The sequence below is a fragment of the Salvelinus namaycush genome, chromosome 34, assembly GCF_016432855.1.
Source record: "Salvelinus namaycush isolate Seneca chromosome 34, SaNama_1.0, whole genome shotgun sequence".
In the NCBI taxonomy this organism is placed as follows: Eukaryota; Metazoa; Chordata; class Actinopteri; order Salmoniformes; family Salmonidae; genus Salvelinus; species Salvelinus namaycush.
Window position 1 is genome coordinate 4,953,217 of NC_052340.1, and position 25,888 is coordinate 4,979,104.

The 25,888-nt window shown below is 45.8% G+C and overlaps 1 protein-coding gene across 1 annotated transcript; it reads left to right on the plus strand.

Annotated features, from left to right (window-relative positions):
* On the plus strand, nt 1-25,888 carry LOC120029067 (tetratricopeptide repeat protein 9B-like). Its single transcript, XM_038974372.1, has 3 exons — nt 1-385; nt 24,765-24,947; nt 25,794-25,888. The coding sequence occupies exons 1-3, from the start codon at nt 1-3 to the stop codon at nt 25,886-25,888; spliced, it is 663 nt and encodes a 220-aa protein (XP_038830300.1).

Here is a 25,888-nt window from a genome sequence, read left to right on the forward strand (position 1 = left end):
ATGGAAGCCAAGCAGCACTCCATAAAGAGCCTGAAGAGCTTCCCAGAGGCGGGGGGCCGGAGCCTGGCGGCGGCCGCGGGAGACGTCGGTGTTGGAGGTGGTGGAGGAGGGTGTCGTGCCGGCTCGGCACAGATGGAAATGGAAGCAAACATACAGAAAGCCATTGACTTCAAGGTGGAAGGCCACCGTTGCTACAAGGAGAAGAAATTCCGGGAAGCGATAGGGAAGTACCACCGGGCTCTGCTGCAGCTGAAAGGGGTACATTTAGTGGATGGAACCACGGGCTCCGAGGTCAACCTCCTGAGCCAAGCCGCGGTCAAACTGACGGAGGTGCAGCGGAGAACTGTGGAGATCACGGAGATCGAGTGCTACGACAGCCTGACAGGTGAGTAGCTAGCCTAATCGGTGTTTTTGCACGGCATCGCGCGGCCACGCAACGGAGGAGACCCCGGCTCTTGAGTGGCTTGAGCCTGGAAAGCTCGTGTTCTGAGATTGAACCACGGCTGCCATTGTTCGTTTCGGTTCACGGGGTTAGGAAGGAACGAGTTTAGACAATTAGCCAGTGTCAAGCATAATTTCCGCTGCTGTGACGCCTGTATGTGAATAAATTAATAAGATTTGGCTTAATAATACATTAATAGCTTGCGCTTTTCTCAATGGACAGCGCCAAATCTCGATTAAAGGTCCAATGCAGCCATTTTTATCTCAATATCAAATAATTTCTGGGAAATAATGAAGTACCTTACCTTGATTGTTTTCAATAACAATTATCAAAAATAAACAAAAATAGCTTCATAGCATAGAGCAATTTCTAAAGCTAGAATTTTGCTAGGACTGGGAGTGATCTGAGTGGGGCTGAAAGAACGGAAAACTAGTTGTTATTGGTAGAGAGGTTTGGAACTATCTTTCTTATTGGTCTATTAACTAATTTACCACCTGGTGATGTCACTAGGCAGGTCAAAACTCTGTCCCACCAAAACAGGCTGAAATTTCAGTCAGTCTTTTCGAACAGCTCTTATACTAAAAGGTCATTATAATTTTCACAATTTCACAGTATTATTCCAACATAGTGTGGAAATATATGTATATGAAACACAGGAAAATCACTTTTTTTTTTACTGCACTGGGCCTTAATGATTCCTTTATTAGTAACTGGCACAGGGGTTCATTATAATGTCGTATCATTTGTGTGCTAGACACGTTTTTGCCTCGAGCCATGTCTTCCTTCTGTGATTCTTAACACTGCCTGTCTCTCTTTGTTGTGCGCCATTAAAGTTTATTTTTGCTTCTCTGGATTCAAAACCTTCTCCCCCAGTTAATTCCTTCGATAGCCACGGGGGGAAGCCAGCGATTTGATGTTGATCAACTGTTAATGTAGTCAGTGGAACGGCTACAGTGGGAGCCTGGGGGTTATATGGTGCCATATCATCCAACACGTGATGTTTCCCACAGTGCCGCTGTGTTGTTACAAAAACAGTTCACATGCTCCGAGGTGGAAAAACATGGTGTGGACAATCCCAGTTTACAGGTGAAATCTGTCTACGTGGATCATTGAATGACTTCACAAATACAAGTACTACGCCACTATGGCTGCGTTTACACACGCAGCCCAATTCGGATATTTTACCCAATTATTGACAAAAGAGCTGATCTGATTGGTCAAAAGACCAATTCGTGAAAAAAATATCGGAATTGGGCTGCCTGTGTAAACGCGGCCAATGAATTGCAACCTACAACAATTTGTATCGTTAGAATACTTGACAATATTAGGACTCTTTTCTGGTCAGCATCGTCATGTCTGGTCATCAAGGTTAATCTGTCTATCAAACCAAGCACAAGTGTCAGTTAAATAAACTATGTATGTGTAATGTAATTAGAAGAGATAAACTGATATCTTACTCGGTTAAACGTCAAATCTCTAACAAGGAGATTTGAGTAAAGCTGAGCTTACAGATATTTGTTTTTGGTAATACTTTGAGTAAGAAATCGGATCATCTGTTCAACAGATGTCAGTGTAAGAGATTGTCTACTGGCAGATAATCTATGAAACAGGTGAGATTTGATTGTAACAGATACAGTAGTCTGTCTGGCAGATGTGAGTTGGCCTATAGGGGATTAGATGTGTCTGTGGGTCTAATGATGACCGTATGAAATATTGTTTACCCCTGTGACAGTAGTCCGTCTACATGAGAGTATGGCTAAGATGTTCCGTAATGCATTGTGAAATCTATTTGGTGAGTGATATGCTATGATATATTTTATGGTGCCTGTCTTATTAATTTTGTTGACTATATCTATGAAGATTCAGCCCCCTATTATTCAGAGGAATCTCTGATTCAGCGGTGCCATTTTCAGTACAAGATATTCTAACAAACAGTTAACATGAAAACATAGAATGGTTAAAGGCAGGATGGGTTGGTGTGGTGCTGGCTGTGTCTCTCTGTCCTGGCTCCGCTGGGTCCTGGCTCAGCTGGTGTGACAGGCTGAAGGTCGACTCTCTGCCCCGTCTTATGGCCCTCTGTCTGGGCCCTGTCGGGGAGATACCCTGGCGTGAAGGAGAAATGGAGACGGAGGTAGGGGGATGGAAAGAGAGGGAGAGTAAAAGAGCGAAGAAGAGAGGAAGAAAGAGAAAAGGAAGAGGGAAAGCGAGGCAGACGCTGGGCCCTTTCCTGTTGTTATTCTCGTGTCCGTCACCTCATTCTGCTCTCAATTCCCACAATAACAAAGACCCTTTCACAGTAATAGCAGTGATAATGCATATTGTTCATAGCCCACATCCTCTCAGTGGTGTGCGTTTTTTCAGATAATGTATTTGTGATTATTTCTATTTTATTTTAGAATTAATAAAAATACATGTACATTGCGTACATATTTCATAAGACTGGAGACCTCTCCACCCTACCAACAGTCTGGTTACCCAGAGTTCTGCTGGACAGAAGGTGGCCCCTGTGGTGTTGAGTGAGGCAGTGTTTTGATTGGCCAGCTGTCTTAGTCTCTGACGCATGATACAGGTGCAACAGAGCGAACAGCCTCACCTCCAGCTCGTCTGTGCGCGTGCGTGCGTGATTCTGTTTGTCTCAGCAATCGCAGCTCTGAAGAACAGCAGCTAACCAAGGGGGTATCTGATATGGAGGAAGGTGGGGGTACACAGATCGCTTCTCACCCTGCCATTCTCACAGTGCCCATACTGACATTTCTGTGTGTGTGTTGTCTGTTTTTTGTGTAGGGATGTGCGAGCTTGTGGCGTGCGCGTGTGTGCGTGCTTAACTTTGTCGTGACAAGGACAGGCTCTTCCTTCCTATTGTGTGTCTCGTCACGGCACCTTTTCTAAATGACATGGCTACCCGACAAATGCGGCCCAGAAGTTTTCACTACATGCAGCGATTTTGCCGTCAGCATGCTGCAGACAGGGATTGTGTTCAAGACAAGGGATAGGAGAGAAGCCGACATCAAAGGAGACAAGTAATGACAGAAAGAGACAGAGGAGGAAACTGTGAGCGAATGACACAAGTAATAAAGACCTGCATTTGGCTGTGATGGTGGTTTGGAAGAAGGAAAAAAACCACTAAAGAATAGAGAGAGAGAGAGAAAATAGAGAGAGAATAGAGAGGGAGGGAGAGAAACAGGACGATGGAGGTTTGTGCCTACAGTGTTCAATCCCAGATTCTGTCTGAGAGCCATTGAGATGAATGGCCTATTTGCCGTTGTCCTAAAAGAGACAAAATTCTGTTTCCCCATTGGGCTGTGGGACTGTATCTAAGTGGGTTACACCAGGCAGTCTGTCTGTAGCCGCTCTGGAAACGGTGCTGCAACATGTTGGCCAGAGGGAGACCGTCAGCCACACAGGTTGATGGTTTTTGGGATGAATCATGTTCCGCAGGCAGCACACCCACCCACCCAAACCACATGCTGTGCTCACAGATACATGTGATAACAGCAAATATACTGACGGTTTTTACACTCTTCTTTTTATACATGGCACTCAAAGCGCTTCCCAAAATGGAGACCCTATGAGCAAAAGACGTTGAAAAGTCAGTGAGAATACGTCTTTTCAACGTCTTGTGCTCACTGGGGAGGAAGAATATAAAAACAGCAGGAAGCAGTTGATGCGTTATTAGAAAATACACCTTTTATTTAACCAGGTAAGTTGACTGAGAACACATTCTCCTTTACACCAACAACCTGGGGAATAGTTACAGGGGAGAGGAGGAATGAGCTAATTGTTAAGCTGGGGATGATTAGGTGGCCATGATGGTATGAAGGCCAGATTGGGAATTTAGCCAGGACACCACCCCTACTCTTACAATAAGTGCCATGGGATCTTTAGTGACCACAGATAGTCAGGACACCCTTATAACGTCCCATACGAAAGACCGCACCCTACACAGGAAAATGTCCCCAATCACTGCCCTGGGGCACTGGGATATTTTTTTAGACCAGAGGAAAGAGTGCCTCCTACTGGCCCTCCAACACCATTTCCAGCAGCATCTGGTCTCCCATCCAGGGACTGACTAGAACCAATGCTACTTAGCTTCAGAAGCAAGCTAGCAGTGGGATGCAGGTTGGTATGCTGCTGGCATATTCAGATTGCTTATTCAGATGAAGAGAGATCTTCTGTAGAGCACAGACATAAATGTAAAACAATTAGTCGGGTCCAAACTCCTTTTGTGAGGGAGATTGAACCATCTTTTCCTTGTCCGTTTTCCTCTGATTTCTGACTCAATTATTCCTTTGTTCCCTGTGAGTGGCTTAATCGGTGCGTGAGTCATGAGTCACAGCCTTGGGTAGAAGCTGCGGCACAACGTTTTGAGCAGGAATCGCTTGTTTCGTATCACCCAACACCTTTTGTTCACCAATCAGGATGTTTCGTAACTGCAGCACCTTTTATTCACCCATCAGGATGTTTCGTAACACCTAACACGTTTTATTCACCGAGTAGGATGTTTCGTAACCCCTAACACCTTTTATTCACCCATCAGGATGTTTCGTAACCCCTAACACCTTTTATTCACCCATCAGGATGTTTCGTAACACCCAACACCTTTTATTCACCCAACAGGATGTTTTGTAACACCTTTTATACACTGTTCTCAAATGCTCTTCTTACTGCCATCCAGCAACTTCCACCCACTTGTGCGTGTGTGTGTGCGTGTGCGTGTGCGTGTGTGTGTGTGTGTGTGTGTGTGTGTGTGTGTGTGTGTGTGTGTGTGTGTGTGTGTGTGTGTGTGTGTGTGTGTGTGTGTGTGTGTGTGTGTGTGTGAGAGCTCTACCACTCAGCAGCAGATCCACCCATAGCCCTTTCAGGAGACTGGCTTTCTTTTAGACACAATGCATTAAGCCAAAGAGCTGCGATGAGGGCATGATGGACACTTTAGAAGGTTTAGGCTGTGTGTTATTTCATCAATGTCCATTAACATTTTGCTGCGGTATGTTTACACTAATCTATCAGGCTCCTAGAATGCTCATGGGGTTCATTTACAACCAGCACGAGGTAGTCGGTGTATCAACACAACCTCCATTAGCTCCATCACTGGCCAGTGTGCGCGTGTGTGTGTGTGTGTGTGTGTGTGTGTGTGTGTGTGTGTGTGTGTGTGTGTGTGTGTGTGTGTGTGTGTGTGTGTGTGTGTGTGTGTGTGTGTGTGTGTGTGTGTGTGTGCGCATGCTTGTGTGTATCTGTATCTGATGTAAAGGGTCCATATTTCTCACCACATCCATTTCCTCTCAGGGCTATGACATTGAGGCTATCTATGAACTTGTGACGCTTGACTTGCAATTCTAGGCCCCCATAGTAACGAGACTTCAATGAGCGTCGCATCCATTTCTCCCCGGACAAGAAATAGACAACCACGAGTCTTAGAATGAGAGCGCTGCCTGGAATGAGATAAAAAGTCTATTTACTGGGAGTTCCATTTGGCTCCCAGTGCCACTACACTTCCCCAACAATCTTGAGATTCATGACATCACTCTCTAATCTTAATCTCATTCCAGAAGGGAACGGGGGTATAATACCGTCAGAGGGCGCGCCCCAATTGGCACCCTATTCCCTATATAGTGCACTACTTTTGACCAGGCCCTGGGGATCAAATCAAAAGTAGTGAACTATATAGGGAATAGGGTGCCATCTAGTATATAGACTTAGTCCTCAGTGCTATATAATACTGCAGAGGGGGTACTATCTATCACAGGGCCTAGCCTACTATACAGTCCAGTCAGCCCCCTATTATAAAACCAGAGTGGGGAGCAAAACTCCTCCCTTTCAACCACTGCCAATAACGTCACTAGAGGAGGAGATGGAGAGGAGGAAGTGTATGGAGGAGGAAGAGGAGGTGTTGAAGGGGGAGAGGAAGAGGAAGAATGAGGGGTATGAGAGTATGGGAGAAGAAGAGGAGGGTGGAGGAGAAAGTATATGGGGAGGAGGAAAAGGAGAAGGGAAAGAAAGGGTGAATTATATGGGGAAGGAAGAGGGGGAGAGAGGAAAGTGAGGGTGAAAAGAAAGAATGGGTTTTTTCCTTGGTTCGTATGTCGGCCGTTCAGGGGTTGCGTGGTTGTATGAGAGCCATGGGCGCATTGTGCCAGGTCTGCAGATGGCATGGTATCACTGTGGGGGCTCGACTGGGCATGCTGTACTCCCCTCTTTACCATTCCATTGCAGCCAAGAGAGAGGGAATGAGAGAGAGAGAGAGAATGGGAGGCGGTCAGGGAGCCAAGAGAAAAGGCGCTGAGCGTGAAGAGGGGGAGGGTGGGGGAAAGAGAGTGAGAGAAACTGGACAGGGTTTTAAGGGAACTGTTAAATATGAAGGGATTAGAAGAGGGGTAGAGAGAGAGAGAGAGAGAGGGAGACGGGGAAGAAAAGAGGTGACCTCTTCATTGCTGCATTTGCGTATCATTTGTCATTGTAGGTATGGTGATGAGAAATCACATCCAAGGCTGACGGTATTATATCATCGCCCTGGCAGTGCTGGAGTGCTCTAGTCATGCCAGTAAATAAGATCCAGTCATCTGCGAAGGAGGGAGAGAGAGAGAGGGGGGGGGGGGGGGGGGTATTCAGAGAGTAAGAACATACAGAGTGTTCTTGGTCAACACCTACCGTAATGAGAATTTGTAAGAATCATTTGTAAATATCTTAACACACTGTGCTCCAGTGGACAGGAGAGACAATATGCAGAAAGCTGCATATTAATATAGGTGGGGTCCACACTATGTTCCCTCAGCCCTATGTCCCCTCAAACCTATGTTCCCTCAATACCCACTGAACCAATTTCAAATGGCACAAATTATTATTCTTATAAAGTAGAAAATGCAGATTATTTTAGTATCTACATATGTAAGGGTATACAAAACATTAAGAACACCTGGTCTTTCCATGACATAGACTGACCAGATGAATCCAGGTGAAAGCTATGACCCCTTATTGATGTCACTTGTTAAATCCACTTCAATCAGTGTAGATGAAGGGGAGGAGACAGGCAATTGTGGAAAAAGTATCCAATTGTCATACTTGAGTAAAAGTAAAGATACCTTAATAGAAAATGACTCAAGTAAAAGTGAAAGTCACCCAGTAATATACTACTTGAGTAAAAGTCTAAAAGTATTTGGTTTTAAATATACTTAAGTATCAAAAGTAAATGTAATTGCTAAAATATACTTAAGTATAAAAAGTAAAAGTATGAATAATTTCAAATTCCTTATAATAAGCAAACCAGTAGGCACAATTATTATATATTTTTTTAATTTACGGATAGCCAGAGGCACATTCCAACACTCAGACATCATTTACAAACGAAGCATTTGTGTTTATTGAGTCCGCCATATCAGTGGCAGTAGGGATGTTCTCTTGATAAGTATGTGAATTAGACCATCTCTGTCTTGCTAAGCATTCACAATGTACTTTTGGGTGTCAAGGAAAATGTATGGAGTAAAAAGTACATTATTTTCTTTAGGAATGTAGTAAAGTAAAAGTAAAATTTGTCAAAAATATAAATAGTAAAGTACAGATACACAAAAACACAACTTAAGTAGTACATTAAAGTAGTTTTACTTAAGTACTTTACACCACTGGGGACAGGTTAATGAAGGATTTTTAAGCCTTGAGAAAATTGAGACATGGATTGTGTATGTCTCCCATTACGAGGGTGAATGGGCCATAAAAAAGATTGAAGTGCCTTTGAACGGGGTATGGTAGTAGGTGCCAGGCACACCGGTTTGTGTCATGAACTACAATGCTGCTGGGGTTTTCACGCTCAACAGTTTCCAGCGTGTATCAAGAATGGTCCACCACCCAAAGGACATCCAGCCAACTTGACCCAACTGTGGGAAGCATTGGAGTCAACATGGGCCAACATGTAGTCCATGCCCTGAGGTTGTTCTAAAGGTAAAAAGGGGGGTCCAACTCAATATTAGGAAGGTGTTCCTAGTGTTTGGTGTACTCAGTGTACTGATGTGGAACCTACTGATATGTTCAATCACTATGACCTTGACCTTTTGTCACTATTACAGCAGTCCCAATGGCATTTTCTGAGAGAGTTATTTTTTATCTCAGCATCTACTCAAGTAATTTTTATAACGATTAGCTAACATATGTACAATTATATGGCCTACCTACTGGACAAAAACTGGTTAAATCAGAGTTGTTTCCATGTAATTTCAACCCAAAATTTAGATGTGATTAAATGTTGAATCAACCTGGAAAAAGTCAGGGATTTTTATTTTTTTAACCCAAATCCAATGACATGGTGAAATGTTTTGTTGATTTCACATTGAATTCACGTTAGTTGACAACTCAACCAAATACAAATCAAACCTCAATGTTGAACTGACATCTGTGCCCAGTGGGTATGAAATATTGAAACCCACTGAAATATTGAATCATTGGTGACCGGAAACAAATTTCTGAGTTGAATAAGTGGTTATTTATCTCTGCATTGGTCATATATCTGGCACAAATACTGTAAGCAAGGCCATTGGACTGACTAAAAATGTCTAAAGAATACGTCCTTGGCAGAAGGTCAAGGTCACACTGACCAGAAATGTATATTCAAAATAATTATCAAGATTTACGGCCTTTTCTCAGGTTAATCCTAACGTTTCACAAAGCTACACACAGTGTCGCAATGCTGCATTTTTTTGGAATGCTGGCTGGTGGCAATAATGTAATTACTTTCTCAGTAATTAAAGTTGGAAATTCAAACATTGCAGATTGTCAAATGAATATTAGATACAACAGAATACTAATCAGCTAACAATTATTTTTTTTATATAGAATATACAGCTGTCCTGTATAGGCTACCTAAACCTGCGTAACGTGAGCCGTCCCATCTTGGATAGAAAGTTGTTGTGTGTAAAACCAGTCTATTCATGCCAAATACACTGAACAAAAATATAAACGCAACAATTTCAACGATTTTACTGAGTTACAGTACATATAAGGACATCAGTGAATTGAAATAAATTCATTAGGCCCTAATCTATTCACATGACTGGGAATACAGATATGCTTCTGTTGGTCACAGATACCTTAAAAAATAGCTAGAAAACCAGTCAGTAGCTGGTGTGACCACTATTTGCCTCATGCAGCACGACACTTCTCCTTCACATAGAGTTGATCAGGCTGTTGATTGTGGAATGTTGTCCCACTCCTCTTCAATGGCTGTGCGACGCTGCTGGATATTGGCGGGAACTGGAACACGATGTTGTACACGTCAGTCCAGAGCATCCCGAACATGCTCCATAATTGACATGGCTGGTGAGTATGCAGGCCATGGAAGAACTGAGACATTTTCAGCTTCCAGGAATTCTGGGGCTGGGGCTGTGCATTATCATGCTGAAACACGAGGGCCCTTTTTCAGTCACATTCCTGGAGCCCAAGAAACAAACACTTAGCCTCAATGTACATTTGTAAACGAGAAAGGTTTATGAATTAATGACTTATTGGAGGGTTACTTAAGAATAGTATCAAGGCACAAGGCGAGACCCAGATGCAGACACAGGAGGCAGATGGTTGGAGTCTTACAATGTTTATTAATCCAAAGGGGTAGGCAAGAGAATGGTCGTGGACAGGCAAAAAAGGTCAAAACCAGATCAGAGTCCAGGAGGTACAGAGTGGTAGACAGGCTCGTGGTCAAGGCAGGCAGAATGGTCAGGCAGGCGGGTACAAAGTCCAGAAACATGCAAGGGTCAAAACCGGTAGGACTAGAAAAAGAGAATAGCAAAAGGAGTACGGGAAAAACACACTGGTTGACTTGACTAAACATACAAGACGAACTGGCACAGAGAGACAGGAAACACAGGGATAAATACACTGGGGAAAATAAGCAACACCTGGAGGGGGTGGAGACAATCACAAGAACAGGTGAAACCGATCAGGGCGTGACAAATATAGACATGGATGACAGGCGCATGGGCCCCCAGAGCTGATCTGTTATTGAAGGTCTGTATTTATTTATTTATTCATACAACAGTGGACCAACTCACCAAAAGACCAATGTACATCGAGGGTGTGAAAAATCTGCACTACATAAAATATTTGTTATCTCATAACATCACATTTTTGTCTATAACATGAGGCTAAGGGAACATGGGACTGAGAGATCATAGGGCTAAGGGAACATGGGACTGAGAGATCATAGGGCTAAGGGAACATGGGACTGAGAGATCATAGGGCTAAGGGAACAGGGGACTGAGAGATCATAGGGCTAAGGGAACATGGGACTGAGAGATCATAGGGCTAAGGGAACATGGGACTGAGAGATCATAGGGCTAAGGGAACATGGGACTGAGAGATCATAGGGCTAAGGGAACAGGGGGCTGAGAGATCATAGGGCTAAGGGAACATGGGACTGAGAGATCATAGGGCTAAGGGAACATGGGACTGAGAGATCATAGGGCTAAGGGAACATGGGACTGAGAGATCATAGGGCTAAGGGAACATGGGACTGAGAGATCATAGGGCTAAGGGAACATGGGACTGAGAGATCATAGGGCTAAGGGAACAGGGGACTGAGAGATCATAGGGCTAAGGGAACATGGGACTGAGAGATCATAGGGCTAAGGGAACATGGGACTGAGAGATCATAGGGCTAAGGGAACATGGGACTGAGAGATCATAGGGCTAAGGGAACAGGGGACTGAGAGATCATAGGGCTAAGGGAACAGGGGACTGAGAGATCATAGGGCTAAGGGAACAGGGGACTGAGAGATCATAGGGCTAAGGGAACAGGGGACTGAGAGATCATAGGGCTAAGGGAACATGGGACTGAGAGATCATAGGGCTAAGGGAACATGGGACTGAGAGATCATAGGGCTAAGGGAACATGGGACTGAGAGATCATAGGGCTAAGGGAACAGGGGACTGAGAGATCATAGGGCTAAGGGAACATGGGACTGAGAGATCATAGGGCTAAGGGAACATGGGACTGAGAGATCATAGGGCTAAGGGAACATGGGACTGAGAGATCATAGGGCTAAGGGAACATGGGACTGAGAGATCATAGGGCTAAGGGAACATGGGACTGAGAGATCATAGGGCTAAGGGAACATGGGACTGAGAGATCATAGGGCTAAGGGAACAGGGGGCTGGGAGATCATAGGGCTAAGGGAACATGGGACTGAGAGATCATAGGGCTAAGGGAACATGGGACTGAGAGAACATGGGACTGAGAGATCATAGGGCTAAGGGAACAGGGGACTGAGAGATCATAGGGCTAAGGGAACATGGGACTGAGAGATCATAGGGCTAAGGGAACATGGGACTGAGAGATCATAGGGCTAAGGGAACAGGGGACTGAGATATCATAGGGCTAAGGGAACATGGGACTGAGAGATCATAGGGCTAAGGGAACATGGGACTGAGAGATCATAGGGCTAAGGGAACATGGGACTGAGAGATCATAGGGCTAAGGGAACAGGGGACTGAGAGATCATAGGGCTAAGGGAACATGGGACTGAGAGATCATAGGGCTAAGGGAACAGGGGGCTGAGAGATCATAGGGCTAAGGGAACATGGGACTGAGAGATCATAGGGCTAAGGGAACATGGGACTGAGAGATCATAGGGCTAAGGGAACGTACACATGGTCCCATATAGGCTGAGTCATGTAGTGGCCTCTTTGCGTGTGTGTGTGGTGGATGGTCTGGGCCTCAGTGTCCTGCTCTGCTCTCCTCTACTCTCCTCCTCTGGCTTGGCTCTATCCTCACTGGCCTCTCTACCGCCACATGTTTGTCCAGCTGTGTTCAAAGGACTTAAACTTTCCAGTAGTTGCTCCAAATGTTTGATTGTAAAATCCTGGCCTCTTCAAGTCTTATAGCTATAACAAGGCCTTGTGACTGCTGGCATGGAATCATACAAAAGGCATCACCATATTCATGAGTATTGGGCTGCATGGTTGTATTGTAGTTCGGTGTGAGTGTAAGCTACTCCATTGTCATTGTCAAGCCAAACAAGGAGTGTCTGTAGGCACAAACCGACTGGTACTCAGGCTAAGTGTATCTGGCCGTGGATCAAACCACAGGCGTAAGTGAGATACAGGCGCCGCGGTGGCCAACAAGGAAGACAGACAGACAGACAGACGGCGTCAACCTGCTGCTCTAAAGGCAAAAGATAGCATCTGTCTGTCCTCAGTGACATTATCCACCTAGCCAGGCCAGCCTTCTCTCTCTCTCACTCTCTCTCTCTCTCTCACTCTCTCTCTCTCACTCTCCCTCTCTCTGCTGCACACTGATGTCCAGTTAATTAGCTTGCTGAAGGCCACAACAACATCACAGGACCACACCAGGGACCCAGACAAATATAGTCCCCTCTGCCTGGACAACACAGCAACACTTCGACACACACACACAGAAACACAAACATTGCTTGTAACCACATGCAAATGGGGAAATGGGCAATGGGCATGACACAGATGTACAGTAAAATCATATGAGGAGGGCTGTTGCTGTGACTCTATTACCGCCCCACTGGCAGTCATGAGGGAGTAAGGGAGGGAGGGGTGCAGGGTTGTAGAGAGGTTAGGGGGGGGGGTTTCTTGTCTCTGGAAACCAGGCGCAGAGGGAGCCACTGCGTCTGATTTAGGCTAAGCCCATCTCTCTCTCTCTCGGTGAGGGATCTGACAGAATAATCTGGCTACTTATATTTCCTTTTTCACTCCCAGGATTGCTGTTGCACTGTGGGTAATCCATGCAAATATGTTTGATGTAGCAGCGGTTTCCAAGGACGATGGGCTGCGGGGATGTAATAAGGGAACCAATGTGCAATTGTTTTTTTTTTTACGGGTGGGATGGAAGAGAAGCGGTGTGGCGCCTTCCGGGGATGGCAATTAGAGAAGCATGGAGGAAAACACCTGTTTCTCTGCTTGTTTGGCAGTCTTCAGCACTGCATAGACGCTGAAGCCACGCTGTGGATGTCACTGAGGCGTACACGTACACAGCGGCTCACATCGAAACACTCAGACAAGAGCAACGAGTGTGAGTGTGTGTGTGTGTGTGTGTGTGTGTGTGTGTGTGTGTGTGTGTGTGTGTGTGTGTGTGTGTGTGTGTGTGTGTGTGTGTGTGTGTGTGTGTGTGTGTGTGTGTGTGTGTGTGTGTGTGTGTGTGTGTGAGAGAGAGAGAGAGAGAGAGAGAGAGAGAGAGAGAGAGAGAGAGAGAGAGAGAGAGAGAGAGAGAGAGAGAGAGAGAGAGAGAGAGAGAGAGAGAGAGAGAGAGAGAGAGAGAGAGAGAGAGAACGCGCGCGTGCGTCTAATGACGATATGGGTCTGCATTAGTCTCACTACTGCAGTCACACAGCAACCCAGGAAGCTCATTGGTGTAACTGGAACAAGTGATGTAAATGCTGCACCTCGGTCCTCTACTTTGTTTCGAAGGTCTTTGTTCTCAGAGAGCTATCAATCAATGAGCATTCAGGACTTTAATGAATAAATCCACATGTTTTATGTTGAAATTCTTCCTGATTCCCTGACAGGGATGTTGGGGCTTACATCTAATCGGTGTTTCAATTCCGTTTAGAAGTGTAGAAATAGCGACGTGATCAACTTCATAGATAATATACTGTATCAGTGGAGGCTCCTCGGAGAAGGAAGGGGAGGACCATCCTCCTCAGTGAATGGTAAAAATTGTAAAACATAAAAAAAGTTATCCTTTTAAGATGAAACTATACTAAATATAATCACGTCACCAAATAATTTATTAAAACACATCATTTGGAAAGGTCTACAGTAGCCTCAACAGCTAGCTTCCTCTGGGTACATTTTCCGACAAGATAGAACTGCCAAAGGGGGTGGAGTTAGCCTGCAGAGTTCTGTCATACTATCCAGGTCTGTGCCCAAACAAATCGAGCTTCTACTTCTAAAAATCCACCTTTCCAGAAACAAGTCTCTCACCATTGCCGCTTGTTATAGACCACCTTCAGCCCCCAGCTGTGCCCTGGACACCATTAATTGATTGCCCCCCATCTATCTTCAGAGCTCATGCTGTTAGGTGACCTAAACTGGGACATGCTTAACACCCCGGCCGTCCTACAATCTAAGCTAGATGCCCTCAATCTCACACAAATTATCAATGAACCTACCAGGTACAACCCCAAATCCGTAAACACGGGCACCCTCATAGATATCATCCTGACCAACCTGCCCTCTAAATACACCTCTGCTGTCTTCAACCAGGATCTCAGCGATCACTGCCTCATTGCCTGCGTCAAACTGCAGTCAAACAACCACCCCTCATCACTGTCAAACGCTCCCTGAAACACTTCAGCGAGCAGGCCTTTCTAATCGACCTGGCCCGGGTATCCTGGAAGGATATTGACCTCATTCCGTCAGTAGAGGATGCCTGGTTATTCTTTAAAAGTGCTTTCCTCACCATCTTAAATAAGCATGCCCCATTCAAAAAAATTTGAACTCAGAACAGATATAGCCCTTGGTTCACTCCAGACCTGACTGCCCTTGACCAGCACAACAAGATCCTACATCCTTACAGCATTAGCATCGAATAGCCCCCGTGATATGCAACTTTTCAGGGAAGTTAGGAACCAATATACACAGGCAGTTAGGAAAGCAAAGGCTAGCTTTTTCAAACAGAAATTTGCATCCTGTAGCACAAACTCCAAATTGTTCTGGGACACTGTGAAGTCCATGGAGAATAAGAGCACCTCCTCCCAGCTGCCCACTGCACTGAGGCTAAGAAACACTGTCACCACAGATAAATCCACGATAATTGAGAATTTCAATAAGCATTTTTCTACGGCTGGCCATTCTTTCCACCTGGCTACCCCTACCCCGGCCATGGATGCAGTCTATCACAGTGACATCGTTTTGTCACCAAAGCCCCATATACTACCCACCAGTGCGACCTATATGCTCTCGTTGGCTGGCCCTCGCTTCATATTCGTCGCCAACCCCACTCTCTCCAGGTCATCTATAAGTCTTTGCTAGGTAAAGCCCTGCCTTATCTCAGCTCACTGGTCACCATAGCAGCACCCACCTGTAGCACGCACTCCAGCAGGTATATTTCACTGGTCACCCCCAAAGCCAATTCCTCCTTTGGCCGCCTTTCCTTCCAGTTCTCTGCTGCCAATGACTTGAACGAATTGCAAAAATCACTGAAGCTGGAGACTCATATCTCCCTCACTAACTTTAAGCATCAGCTGTCAGAGCAGCTCACAGATAATTGCACCTGTACATAGCCCATATGTAAATAGCCCATCCAACTACCTCACCCCCCTTTTTTTTTTTTTTTGCTTCTTTGCACCCCAGTATCTCGACTTGCACATTCATCTTCTGCACACCTGTCACTCCAGTGTTAATTGCTAAATTGTAATTACTTCGCCACTACGGCCTATTTATTGCCTTACCTCCCTAATCTTACCTCATTTGCACACACCGTATATAGATTTTTTTAATATTGTGTTATTGACTGTTATTGACTGACGTTTGTTTATTCCATGTTCCATGTTTATTAATTTGTTTGGCCATGTTCTGTTATAATCTCCACCCGGCACAGCCAGAAGAGGACTGGCCACCCCTCATAGCCTGGTTCCTCGGTTTTGGCCTTTCTAGGGAGTTTTTCCTAGCCACCGTGCTTCTACACCTTTTGCACCTGCATTGCTTGCTGTTTGGGGTTTTAGGCTGGGTTTCTGTACAGCACTTTGAGATATCAGCTAATGTAAGAAGGGCTATATAAATGCATTTGATTTGTAACTCTGTGTTCTTGTTTGTGTCGCACTGCTTTGCTTTGTCTTGGCCAGGTCGCAGTTGTAAATGAGAACTTGTTCTCAACTGGCCTACCTTGTTAAATAAGATGAAATGAAAAATAAAATAAATAAAAAACATTGACTTCAATACAAGACCTAGGAGGCTCATGGATCTCACCCCCTTCCATAGATTTACACAGTAATTATGACATCCTCCAACCTCTTGCAGCATGAACTAACATGTTGTCCACCCAATCAAAAGATCAGATGAATCTAGTACTGAAAGCATAAACTACAGCTAGCTCTTGAACAAATACATTTCTTCCAAAATGAAGGAGAAGTAAGAGAGAAATAGAGATATTTCGTCAGTTTCACTTACTTAGCTAGCAAATGTAGCTAGCTAGTTCAGCCTACTGAAACACCCTGCTCAAACAGAGGGATGCTATGTTAGCTAGCTGGCTATGACTATCCAACACAACACTGGAACTCTTCCAGATCAAGGTAAGCTTTTGGTTTTACTAATTTATTGCAATCGGGGCCCGCCGGTGTAACTGCTTACTGACTGTACACGGTAACGTTACTGCATGATTGTAGCGGGTTTACTAACGCATTAGATCTATTAGCTATGCTGACTATGACGTTGCTTTGGCTAATATGGTGACAACGATGTAGGCTGTGTGGAGCGGTTTGGCTTGGAAATGTTTTTCCGCCTGGTCACATACAGCTGATGTGTTGTGCATTGAAGTCCACAAGCGAAGGGACAAGATGAGAGGATGATTCTGTTGAAAAATGTTTCTTAAACAGAAGCAAACAGAACAAAACGGGGATAAATATACCTGAATTTGTCCAATAGATACTCTTGTTTGCAACTGTTGGACTAATGATTACACCCTAGATCAGCTAGATGCAGGCAAGAGTGTGCGCGATGACTGTCTGTCACCTCAAATTTGTCTCTCGACCTGTGTGCACCTACGTTGTAAACTTTCCTGCATATTCTAGGTTGTAGCAACCTCATGATGGGGAAATTAGAGTATCATGTAGTAGCCTAAACCTATTGATGTTACATTGAACTGGGTGAATGGAATATGAATGACAGTCATCCAACATGCTGTAATAGAAATAAGGCCATTCTCATGAAAAACGAATTGTCGTCCCTCGTCTTAAACGGCACCGGCCGCCACTGTACTGCATATATTAATGTTGGTCCGGCCAACTATTTTCCACCTCCACGAAGCAATGTCTCATACAAACCCTGCATCTGATGTCAACTTGCTTTTCAGATAGGGGAAAGAAACACACTGAATGGAGAATGGAAAAAGACACAAAGGCACCGGGTGAGACGAGGACAGACATGGAGAGAGGTAGGCAAGTGCAAAAGGGAGAGGAGGAGAAAGAAAGAGGGAGAAGGGTGGAGAGGAGAATAATGCTGTGTCATGTCGGTGGAGCCAGTCTGGTACTAAAGGCAGCCAGCAGCAGCTCCGGCCCTGCCCTTCTGAATGACAGAGACACACATTCGCAGTGGGCTGGTGCTTAGGGAAGTATTCGTAGCGGGCCTGGAGAGAATCTGCAAATGCAGAGAGTAGCCGTGTTGATGTGTGATAGCATAGTAGTCATTATATTAACGTGTGTGTGTGTGTGTGTGTGTGTGTGTGTGTGTGTGTGTGTGTGTGTGTGTGTGTGTGTGTGTGTGTGTGTGTGTGTGTGTGTGTGTGTGTGTGTGTGTGTGTGTTGATTGGGCTGGTAGGACTTTGAGGGGTGGAGGGGAGTACCCCCAGATACCAGATATCCAAACTATTGAACACTGAGTCTCAGCTAGGTACTAGATCCTCATGTCTCCCAACATTCTACATTTTCAGACATGCACAAACCAGATACCCAGTACATCAGCATGTTCATGTGGAATTAAAGTTGGATTGTGTGATGGTTTCAGGGGCAGTCACGTAGCGCTGGGCGGCAGGTAACCTAGCAGTTAGAGCGGTGGGCCATTAACCGAAAGGTTGCTACTTTGAATCCCTGAGCCGACAAGGTGAAACATCTTTCGATGTGCCCTTGAGCAAGGCACTGGGGCCTAATAGCTCCAGGATTGCTATTGATAATGGCTGACCCCCCCCCCCCCCCCCCCCCCCCACCGGGCACAGACGTCAATTCAATGTCTATTCTCACTCTCGGAGGGTGTCTCGGAGAGAGTGAGATACGCAAAAAACACATTTACAAATATAAGCACCCACCAAATTTTTATTGAGGGAGAGAGAGGGAGAATATATTTAGAGTAATACATATAATAAATATAAATATATAGAGTACTGCACACACTACAATTACTTAGGTTTAAAAATAAGCTCAACTGGACACCTTAATGAGGCAGTGAATGAACTGAGAGAGAAAGCACGCAGGGCATTCTACGCCATTAAAAAGCAAATTCAAATTGAAATGCCTATTAAAATTTGGCTAAAACTAATTGAATGTGTCATTGAACCAATTGCACTTTATGGCAGCGAGGTGTGGTGTCCACTTGCAAAACAAGATTTCACCAAATGGGACACACACCCCATTGAAACCCTGCATGCCGAGTTCTGTATGATTCTCCTACATGTCCAGAGGAAAACTACAAACAATGCATGCAAGGCAGAATTAGGCCAATATCCACTAATAATAAAAACTCAAAAAAGAGCAATTATGTTTTGGAAACATCTAAAATACAGTGGCCCCCTCTCATATCATTACCAAGCCCTGCAATGCCAAGAGCTGAGCAAAGAAAAGAGTCCCCTCATCCAGCTGGTCCTGGGGCTGAGTTCAAAAACCTGTTCTACTAACACACTGAAGCTTCAGGACCAGAACATCCAATCAATCAGAATAAAACAAATTACAACACAATCAAAACAAAACAACATTACTTATGGGAAGCACAAAGCAAAATGCAGTGCTATCTGGCCCTAAATAAATCGACAGTACACCATGGAAAACTATTTGACCATGGTTACTGATCAAAACCTTAGAAAACCTTGACAAAGTACAGGCTCAGTGAGCACAGCCTTGCCATTGAGAAGGGTAGACACAGGAAAACCTGGCTCCCTGTAGAGGAAAGGCTGTGAAACCACTGCACAACAGCAGAACCTGTGACAGAGCTGCATTTCCTGACAAAATGTAAAAAATATTATTAGAGTGTCATTTCCCCAAATTTGAAACCCTTATTCAAGGTTTCAAAGACCTCTCTGATGAGAGTAGGCGGCCTGTCGTGTTGGGGGAGGACGCAGAGAGCTGTGGATTGGCAGCTCACTACATGGCTGCCTGCCATAAGATGAGGGACGGTGTCTGACAGACCAACCAACCTGCACATGTCCTCTACTGTATGCTTAGAGAGAGAGAGAGACAGAGAGAGAGAGAGACAGAGAGAGAGAGAGACAGAGAGAGAGAGTGGTAAACGACGACACGGTAGTGTGGAGGTGTCGGAATGATAAATAGATGGAGCTAGAGGTCGATTGAGGTAAGGTAGTGTAAAAAAAAAAATGGACGTTTGAGCGAGGAGCTAATTATAGAGGGATGGACAGCGGACTAATCACCACCATCAATGGCCTTAAATTAGCCAGATCATGACAGACAGAAGGGGGAGAGAGAGTAACAGAGAGTGTGAGGGGAGGGAGGAAAAGAGAGAGAGGTCTCTTCATCAGACAGTGGGAACACAGGAAGAGTGATCGCTGGCAATCGATCGATGCTGAGTTTTTGCTCACTTTGCACTTCTTCATTTGTTTGGCATGTCTGTCGACCATTTCTTTCTCCACTCCTCCTCCTCACTCCGTCATTTATGCTACAGTATGTCTCCCTGTCACTATTTACCCTCAACGTATTTATTTCTCTCGTTGCTTGTTGCATCAGAGCTTATTTTTCTCTCTCTCTCTTCTCATACACTCTAAATACTTTTCTCTTTCTCTCGTGGTCTGATCTTTCTATTTCTATCAGGCTCCTTTGTCCTCTCTCTTTAATCTCTTCTCTCTCTTTCTGACATCTATTCCCCCCATCTTTGACTCCCCCGCTCTGAGATAAAAGGCTGTCTTCTGTTTTTTCAGACAAAATGCTCCAGGCACAGCAGGGGGTGGATCCTGAGCATGTATTAAACCACTCACTGCACCTCCCTCTCTCTCTCTCTCTCTCTCTCTCACTCTGTCTCTCTCTCTCGCTCTGTCTCTCTCTCTCGCAAATACACACACATACTCACCCACACACACACACACACACACACACACACACACACACACACACACACACACACACACTCACTTTCACTCAGCAGCTGTCATTGCACCTGTTAGGTTTCTCTTCAAAGAGATTTAAGAACCTGGTAAATTCCAGCATTTTCCCAAGTATGTCGCACTATCATCCTCCTCCGTTCTTCTCCTCCTCCCTTCTTCTCCTCCTCCTTTTCCTCCTCTTCCTCCTGCTTTGAGTCTGCTCAGCATCCCGGTTGGATGTGGTGCTTAGTGATATCGAAGAGAGAGTCCTTAGAGAGAGGGTGTTCTCAGATCACCGACGGTGACACTAGCTCAACGTGCACCCGGCCATCACCACACCACTTAAAGACTCTTTCCTGGCTTCTCTCTCCCCCTTTCATGTGTCTGGCTTCTATGTCTCTTCTGTCTCTTCCTCTCTGTTGTTCTCTGTGACGAGAGTCTGGGAGAGTGTGGACGGGCGACGATAACAATGGATGGAAGGGGAGAGTTTGTTTTGGGTCATGTGTTACTGTGGACGGGGATAGGCTGGGGATGAGGAAAGAGGAGAGGAGGGTAGAAGGAAAAGGCCAGTCATGTTGTAACGCGAAGGAGCCTTTTCGCCATCCTGGGCCCGGCTCTGACGATGCTACCATTATTACACCGTGTCTGGATACCGCCCTCAATGCGTTTGCCCTGACAACCCATCCATCTGTCTAATGGCTCCGAGGTGGTGCAGTGTGTGTGTGTGTGTGTGTCTGTGTCTGTGTGTGTCTATTTCTACCTGGGTTTGTTCAGGCCCGTTCTTTTACACTCTATGTTTAATCCTATTAATGTGGATACATATTTGTGTGTGCGTGTGCACTCGCGTGCATGCGTTTGTGGTGTGTGTGTGTGTGTGTGTGTGTGTGTCTTGTGTATTTGTGAGAGAATAGAACACTCTTAACAGCGTTAGCCGTTACGAAAGGCCATTATTTGCTGTAACTGAATCGGCTGAAAGCTCTCCCGTACTCTACTGGCTCCCTTACCCCTGGAGGATGCTGGAAGGGAGAGAAGGGAAGACAGGCAAAATGTCCGTCATTTTTTTAAATAGTTGGCTGGATGGGAAAAGGAATATGGTTCATATCTAAAGTACATAGAGGGAATCTGATGTGGCTACCTGGCAGGCAGACTGTTTAGAATAAGGAAATGATTTGACCTTTGGCCCCTCGGTTGTGATCTTGAAGCTGCGGACTCGTATCCACTTATCAAACACGAGAGTTCTCCATCCCCTAGCTTTCGATTTTAGCTCCCTAGTGGCTCGAAAGACACCTGAACTTGCTTGAACTATGTGTGTGTGCCTGTAGACGTGTGCGTGTGTGTGTGTGCGCCAACCCCTCTGTTCCCCCATCTCCTCCCTCCCAACCCCTCCTTCTCGTTGCATGCGTAGGAACAAGGTCTAGTGTCACGAAAAGTGTTGACATTCATGTCTGGAGGTGTTGAGGGTTTATCAACAGAGTAGACAAACAGCGGAGGGAGCGAGGGCTAATGGGAGGGAGGGAGGGAACGTTTGAGGAGACGACGGGAGGAAAGGGGTGGAGAGGTTTTAGCAGACCAGTGGTAGTAGGGTCGTTCCGCGACTAGTGGATCTGAGCTTACGTTTTAATATGGTGAAACTTGCATTACATTGCCCCCTCCCTGTTGCACAGAACATGCTTTCCTTCCCCCTGTCACGAGGGGATTGATGGCTATTTAAGACGAAAACCTCCACCCTGATACGATCAACCCTGTTACTTTAATAGCACTTCATTGGCACTCACTATATTCATCTTTTTAATTTAACCCCTTGAGATGGGAAAATATTTTTTTGATGAAGTTGAAATGTGCTCTTTATGACAGAATGTTCAAATTATGGTGAAATGAATAGTTATTTTTACCAAGTTACACTACCCAAAATGTACTACATTCGTGGAACGACCCAGGAATGAAATGAACTGTGTAGCAGGTCTCTACCTACAATCTTTAGTCAGTCTCAGAACACAAACAGGGATAGATCTATTGGGTGAGATGTTGCGTTACTTAGAGTGATGCGTTTGTGTTGCAGTCAGACGCCCAAAGCTAGATGTAATCGACATGGCTCCATTACCTTATCCTATCTTGTTGTCCATTGGCTTATTGGCAGAACACAAACACGCTCGCACGCACGCACAAACACACACACTATCCCAGAGACCGCTGTGAGTTACAGGAAGTTGACAAGCGCTGGAACACATCCCCCCCTCTCTGCGTAACCCTCCCCCTATCATCTCCCCCTGTCCCCCCCTCCCTCCTCCCACTGCGGCTCTGTCCCCCTCTCTCTCCCTCCCTCCCTGTCTCTCACTCCTGACTCACCCTGGCTCCCAGCTAATAGACCCTGACTTATGCTGTTTACAGAGCTGTCTGTGTGTCATGGGCAGGGAGGGAGGGAGGGAGGGAGGGAGGGAGGGAGGGAGGGATGTAAATAGAAAGGTACAGATGGAAAGAGGATATAATAAAAAATACTGAGATGTTCTTGTACCGATACAGGCTTCAGTATGAATGACGGGGAGGTATAAGTATGAAGGGAGGAGAGGAGGAGAGGAGGAGAGGAGGAGAGGAGGAGGACTGAGTGATCAGAAAGCCTTGAGATGACCCATCGTCAAATACCTAAAAGCTTCACTGGACTAAAAGCTGCAATAAAGTGTGTGCCTGTGTGTGTGTCTCTGCCTGTGTGTGTGTGTGTGTGTGTGTGTGTGTGTGTGTGTGTGTGTGTGTGTGTGTGTGTGTGTGTGTGTGTGTGTGTGTGTGTGTGTGTGTGTGTGTGTGTGTGTGTGTGTGTGTGTGTGTGTGTGTGTGAAAAGTGCTGCTGTAAGGCACACCCAGACGATTAATGACCTCCATGAAACACAGTGTCTCCAAAGTGCTATTCTCTGAACTCTACCCTTCCCTGTCTCAGTAGTGTCATCACTATCTCCTGCCACGTATCACCTGTCTCTTTATCCTGTTGGTTCCCTTCGGACATTCACTGTATGCCTATCTCCTCTCTACCGCCCTCTCTCCCTCCCCCCCTCTATTCAATTCAAGGGCGTTATTGGCATGGGAAACATATGCTAACATTGCTAAAGCAAGTGAAGTAGATAATAAACAAAAGTGAAGTAAACAATCAAAAATGAACAGTAAACATTACACTCACAGAAGTTCCAAAAGAATAAAGACATTTCAAATGTCGTATTATGTCTATATACAGTGTTGTAACGATGTGCAAATAGATAAAGTACAAACGGAAAAATAAATCAACATAAATATGGGTTGTATTTACAATGGTGTTTGTTCTTCACTGGTTGCCCTTTTCTTGTGGCAACAGGTCACAAATCTTGCTGCTGTGATGGCACACTGTGGTATTTCACCCAATAGATATGGGAGTTTATCAAAATTGGGTTTGTTTTCTTTGTGAATCTGTGTAATCTGAGGGAAATATGTGTCTAATATGGTCATACATTTGGCAGGAGGTTAGGAAGTGCAACTCAGTTTCCACCTCATTTTGTGGACAGTGTGCACATAGCCGGTCTTCTCTTGAGAGCCAGGTCTGCCTACGGCGGCCTTTATTAATAGCAAGGCTATGCTCACTGTGTCTGTGCATAGTCAAAGCTTTCCTTAAGTTTGGGTCAGTCACAGTGGTCAGGTACTCTGCCACTGTGTACTCTCTGTTTAGGGCCAAATAGCGCTATAGTTTGCTCTGTTTTTTGTTAATTCTTTCCAATGTGTCAAGTAATTCTCTTTTTGTTTTCTCATGATTTGGTTGGGTCTAATTGTGTTGCTGTCCTCTCTGCCCCCCCCCCCCTCTCTCTCTCTCTCTTATCTCATGCCCCTCTCTCCACTTCATGTCTGCCACGTCAGGAAAATAAAGCTTTACAGTAATAATCCTTCACTCTCAAGGTGTGCCAAGTTAGCTAGATTCCTCCCTCGTTTTCCGGGGCTAGTTCAACAGCAGTCCTCTCTTTTTAAATTTACTGAAAGAGCATAAGCTAAATTCTCTATTTGAATGTGTGGTACATTGACGGGATATTTTGTTGCAGCGTCCTAGCTTCTAGTTATTTATATCTCCCTCTCATCCTGAAGAAGTAGTGCTGTAGCTGTTTAATAAAAGGCGTGGCACGTCAGCTCTCTCTCTCTCTTTCGCTCTCTCGCTCACTCTCTCTCTCCAAGCTGTCCAAACTCGTTTTTTTCCCTACCCCTTCACCACCACCTCTCTCTCAATTCAGCTCGATACCGACAAGCTATACTGGCGCGAAAAGAGCCAACCAGACAACATTTTCAAAGCAATACACGACGGTACAGAAATGACTGACGTGACTTTCTCACTCCCCCTCCGTCCCTCTCTCTGTGCAGCGTGCCTGTTGCAGTCAGAGCTGGTGAACTATGAGCGTGTGAAGGAGTACTGCCTGAAGGTGCTGGGCCACCAGCGGGACCACTTCAAGGCCATGTACCGCGCCGGCATCGCCTGCTACCACCTGGGCGACTACGAATGTGCCCTGCGCTACCTGCGTGACGCCAAGAACCGCGAGCCCTCAGGTAGGATGAGACAGTACTGCCGGTCGGCGTTTTTCAAAGTGTGTCAATGAAGAGAGAATCTGGTTTACTCGTGTAATCTTATCAGGACATGTCACCTAATGCCAGCTACAACACTAACAATAATCTCCCCCTATCTTTATTTCTCCCTCTCTCTCTCTCTCTCCTTCTCCCGTTCTCGCTCCCCTCTCTCTCGCTCTCCTTCTCCCTTTCTCGCTCCCCTCTCTCTCTCTCTCCTTCTCCCTTTCTCGCTCCCCTCTCTCTCTCTCCTTCTCCCTTTCTCGCTCCCCTCTCTCTCTCTCTTTCTCCCTTTCTCGCTCCCCTCTCTCTCTCTCTCCTTCTCCCGTTCTCGCTCCCCTCTCTCTCTCTCTCCTTCTCCCTTTCTCGCTCCCCTCTCTCTCTCTCCTTCTCCCTTTCTCGCTCCCCTCTCTCTCTCTCTCCTTCTCCCGTTCTCGCTCCCCTCTCTCTCGCTCTCCTTCTCCCTTTCTCGCTCCCCTCTCTCTCTCTCCTTCTCCCTTTCTCGCTCCCCTCTCTCTCTCTCTCCTTCTCCCTTTCTCGCTCCCTTTCTCGCTCCCCTCTCTCTCTCTCTTTCTCCCTTTCTCGCTCCCCTCTCTCTCTCTCTCCTTCTCCCGTTCTCGCTCCCCTCTCTCTCTCTCTCCTTCTCCCTTTCTCGCTCCCCTCTCTCTCGCTCTCCTTCTCCCGTTCTCGCTCCCCTCTCTCTCGCTCTCCTTCTCCCTTTCTCGCTCCCCTCTCTCTCTCTCTCCTTCTCCCTTTCTCGCTCCCCTCTCTCTCTCTCTCCTTCTCCCGTTCTCGCTCCCCTCTCTCTCGCTCTCCCTCTCTGTGACACAGACACAAACGTGCTGCGGTACATCCAGTTGACGGAGATGAAGATGAGTAGGGAGGGCCAGCGGGAGCGAGAGAGCGGCAAAGAGGCCCTGGGCTAA

Excerpts from the sequence above, each read along its gene's own strand:
- LOC120029067 (XM_038974372.1), top strand. The coding sequence starts at position 1 with ATGGAAGCCAAGCAGCACTCCATAAAGAGCCTGAAGAGCTTCCCAGAG. Across the intron at positions 386-24,764 it reads GTGCTACGACAGCCTGACAG|CGTGCCTGTTGCAGTCAGAG; the intron begins GTGAGTAGCTAG and ends CTCTCTGTGCAG. Across the intron at positions 24,948-25,793 it reads CAAGAACCGCGAGCCCTCAG|ACACAAACGTGCTGCGGTAC; the intron begins GTAGGATGAGAC and ends TCTGTGACACAG.